We start from the raw sequence: 3,893 nt of genomic DNA, 5'->3' as shown, positions 1-3,893 counted from the left end.
AATACAACCCCGACATACGCATAAAAATTATGATAAATGACATGATAGAAATTATGAGAAATGATATAAAAAATGTTATGATTTGGGAAAATGCAAGCGAGGTCGTATTAAGGATAATTAAAATGGAAAAATATTGGGATCTCATACATTATTGTGTGCTCATGCATTGGGAGATTCTCCTATTCCTTCACGATAGAATGGACGCGTACGTTAATAGGCAGGGGAACGATCATTATGTTTGACATAGTGCTGTCGTGACGGTTGCTACTCCTAATGGGTGTCCGACATCAATAACTCCCAGAGAGTGCTCACCCGACTAGAAAGGAGCCTAGGAGGTGTGCGAACCGATTGGTGGGTCCATACTCGTACATGTGGGCCGTGTGTAGGAAAATTAATTACACATCCAAGTTGCCCATTATGATAGCCGCCGTAGGAAAATAGGATGTTATGATAGGTCCCATGCATGTAATTGTGTGTCTTTGCATTTTAACTGGGACAAGAGGTCGCTTACTGAGTATTTCTTAAAAAAATCAAGTCACGTGCTAGTATATATTTCAGGTAAAGGCAATGTGCCCCATAAGGCTGACGGCAAACATCACAATCCTGAGACTGTGACACATGTTTAGGATAGATTCGTATTTAATTTTAGTAGACTATAGGTTAGTATAGATTAATTGCATTTCCATTTAGTAGCATGGAGGTTAGTATAGGGCATTTCATTTCAAAAGTAATAAATGAAGCCGGCGAGGTTAAGGTTGATTTTATTATAAAGTTTCAATAGAGTTAATTATGCATTAAATGCTCATAATTAGTGTAGAGCTTAGGTTAAGTAGAAAATTTAGGTTCGTTACACCTTTTGGGCCTCGTTCTAGTTGGGCTAGTATTATTTGGTGTTGTTGTCGAATCCCCAGAAATAGTAGCTACCGTCGTAGCATCATGTTAAATATAATGATTATTTTCCTTTTTCATAACGAACTCGTTCGTACTCATCATAAGATGGTAATACTCCGATGCATGTGACATAGAATAATGCATGAGATCTCAACATTTTTCACATTAATTAAATCATATAAAACAAACCTTCTCTATTTTTCTGCATATCATATCATTTTATATCATAGCTTTCAAAACATGTCTGGAGTGGTATATTATATTTAAATATTTTATTGCGTGTCATTCATATTATCATATGTATTATACCATAAAACATATTCTATCATAACATATATCATATCCCAAAACATATCATATCATAAAACATATCATGTCATTGACATATCATAATCATAGGCATAGCATATTATAAACACATCACACATAAGAGACATATGACACGTTCAAAGCCACTGAGCACATCTCATCATACATAACACAAACTTCTGACCATGTCGATAGTAAGGGAACTTAGCCGACGTTCTCCCAAAACTCGGATATGCTCTCTCTTGCAAGTTTATGGTATATAATATATAATAGCATTCATTATTCAACACAATAACAATACACTATTGCCGAATATCACACCTCCTACAAATATCGACATCAAATGAAATTATTAAACGAGAAGTGCCCTTAGTATGACTTCAAAATTATGAGCTTCATGAACTAATAGATGCCCATTATTAGGAAGCTCATGATATTGAATCCATGGAAGCTTTTGAGCTATAAAACGATTCAATTCAACAGGAACTACATAGTCTTCACAACCTTGCCACATATGAACACGGCCTTCATTATCATGAAATGGATTGCTCAACTCCATGGGATCAAACTCCCATTTCCCAAAATTACACAATAAGTCTCTTACGTTGCATTCATATTCTCCTTGTTGTACCGGGTTGCACCGATTCTAGTTGAAAAACAAAAATATTATTAAAAATTTGACAAAATGCAAATTAATTTTACAATATGAAAATAACCTTTAAAAATGTAGAATCAAAGTCGATTGTGAAGGATTAAAGATATGTGCAACTTAAAAGTATGTATCTATTATAGAGAAGTACCTGTTTTGGGTGTTCCTCAATTCTCTTCATTATGGCTAAATCAGAATCACACAGCATTCTTCTAATATTAAAGTTTTCAAACCATTTCTGTGTCATCCACCAATACATCAACCAAGGTGTGTAATATGCAATCCAATACGTACGTTTATAAGATCGAGGAAGCTTCGTAAATAAACGTTGTGATAAAGCAGAAGGAAAAGAAGGCCACCAAAAATTCACGGGTGGAACAACTAGAGCAGCTCCTAGAAGTCTGCAAATAAAAACTTTATAAATATATTTTTACGAAAAGACTAAATCAATGCAACTTTAAAAATTTAAAAATTAAATTTGTAATAAAAATACCTATGCGGAATGTATTTCACACAACCCCAAACAGGGTATGTTCCTGCCGAAAATCCAATTACATAAAATTTTGTGCCAAGTTCCAACTTGTCAGCTACTTCTTGAATGTCGAAGGTATCAGTCTTTATTGAGCGTGATGGATATGGGTCACTCTCACAATGACCCGCTCTATCGTAGATTACTAAGTACAACTTAAGCTCCTCCATTAGTTCCTAAAATAAAAACATATACATTTTAGCAATGTATACAAAAATAAAGAGATTTATGAGTAAAAGAAGAGTGATGATAATGTGGCACTTGAGAGATCGGCAAATCCATATCTTTGCAGCTACGAAGGCCATGACAAACAATGACTTTGTATTGAGCCTTTTCCTTGGAAACTCCAAATTCTTTGTAGGCCAAGTGTCTTCCATCGTTGAGTTTTATTCGAGGTGAAGACACTCGAGGGCCATTCGGTGATCCACATATTTTCGAAGGTGGAGGCTTCAAAAATGCTACATAAATCAATCCAATAAAACTCACTACAAATGCTACTCCTATGGTTAGAATCATATTATTTCCTGCAAAAACAAATATAACACCAATGCCTATGATTAGAGAGACTCGAAATAAAAACACTAGAAGATTGATAATCCAATTGCAAACTCAAATGAATTCATACATTTTTCTAAGTAGTCAAGTTTAGGGAGTACCTTCACTTTTCCAAAAGTGCTATCGAGAATAAGAAATAATAGGCATCTACATAAAAGAACCACCCCAAAGAACAAGAATTTATAACATTAAAGACCAGAGATCGTGACAAAATTTTAAAATGCTGAAACGTTTTAGAGCACGTGTAAGTAAAGTGAGACCACCGTTACTTTGAGAATGACGCGATTGACATGATTGGCATCTTGGATGACACGTACTTTGTATTAAGTTTAAGATTCCCTAAAAAACAAAACATTAAAATTCAAATTTCCCGCTTAGTATGTATGAACATAAACATGTTTTGTTTTTTTTTTTTTTTTTTTTTTTGTCTCTTTGTAACGTGCAAAACAAGCATCTACTCTCTCTCTCTCTCTTACATGCATGGTCTTGCACATTATCTTTATTCTCTGATTTGGGAAAAATTGTTCTCTCTCTTACATGCATGGTCTTGTACATTATCTTATTTGTCTCTATTAGGGAAAAAATCATGTCTTATGTCTTGCATGATCTTGCACGTAATCTCTTATTCTCTGATCCCATTTCGTTGGCTTCTCAATCTTTTTTTCTTCTCTCTTACGTGCAATATTTCACTCTTATCCATTTGTAATAATTGAAAATAAGAAGAAAAAAGGGTTATCCTAGGGTTAAAAATGCCATAAAATTTAAATCAGACAAAACAACGCACTAAAATAAAAATACGAAACCAAACCTAATTATAAGACTTGTGTTTTCCAAATTTAAAATCGTCTTCACTTAGACGGCTTTCTAGTCCGGGCAAATTTTATGTATATTTACTGTAACAACCCTAAGTTTTACATACTCAGAGTCGCTACTAATGTCTCATGCTCATCTCTAATACGA

The 3,893-nt window shown here is 34.1% G+C and overlaps 1 protein-coding gene across 3 annotated transcripts; it reads right to left on the bottom strand.

Annotated features, from left to right (window-relative positions):
* Positions 1-1,458: 1,458 nt before the first annotated feature.
* LOC111789051 (uncharacterized) lies at positions 1,459-3,132 on the bottom strand. 3 transcript variants are annotated; one of them, XM_023669684.2, is made up of 5 exons: positions 3,035-3,132; positions 2,640-2,902; positions 2,343-2,554; positions 2,001-2,250; positions 1,459-1,846 (listed from the first exon to the last, which is right to left on the bottom strand). In XM_023669684.2, exons 2-5 carry the CDS (start codon positions 2,892-2,894, stop codon positions 1,553-1,555), a joined length of 1,011 nt encoding a protein of 336 aa, XP_023525452.2. In that variant the 5' UTR covers positions 2,895-2,902; positions 3,035-3,132; the 3' UTR covers positions 1,459-1,552. The 3 variants fall into 3 exon arrangements, with proteins under 3 accessions (XP_023525452.2, XP_023525454.2, XP_023525453.2); XM_023669686.2 differs by having other exon boundaries at positions 3,004-3,069; XM_023669685.2 differs by lacking the exon at positions 3,035-3,132 and having other exon boundaries at positions 2,640-2,997.
* Between the last annotated feature and the right edge of the window lie 761 nt (positions 3,133-3,893).

The sequence above is a fragment of the Cucurbita pepo genome, chromosome 2 (assembly GCF_057944985.1).
Source record: "Cucurbita pepo subsp. pepo isolate OVF chromosome 2, ASM5794498v1, whole genome shotgun sequence".
Lineage (NCBI taxonomy): Eukaryota > Viridiplantae > Streptophyta > Magnoliopsida > Cucurbitales > Cucurbitaceae > Cucurbita > Cucurbita pepo.
Note: the sequence above shows the minus strand (reverse complement) of the source record. Positions and strands in the feature narration are given on the sequence as shown.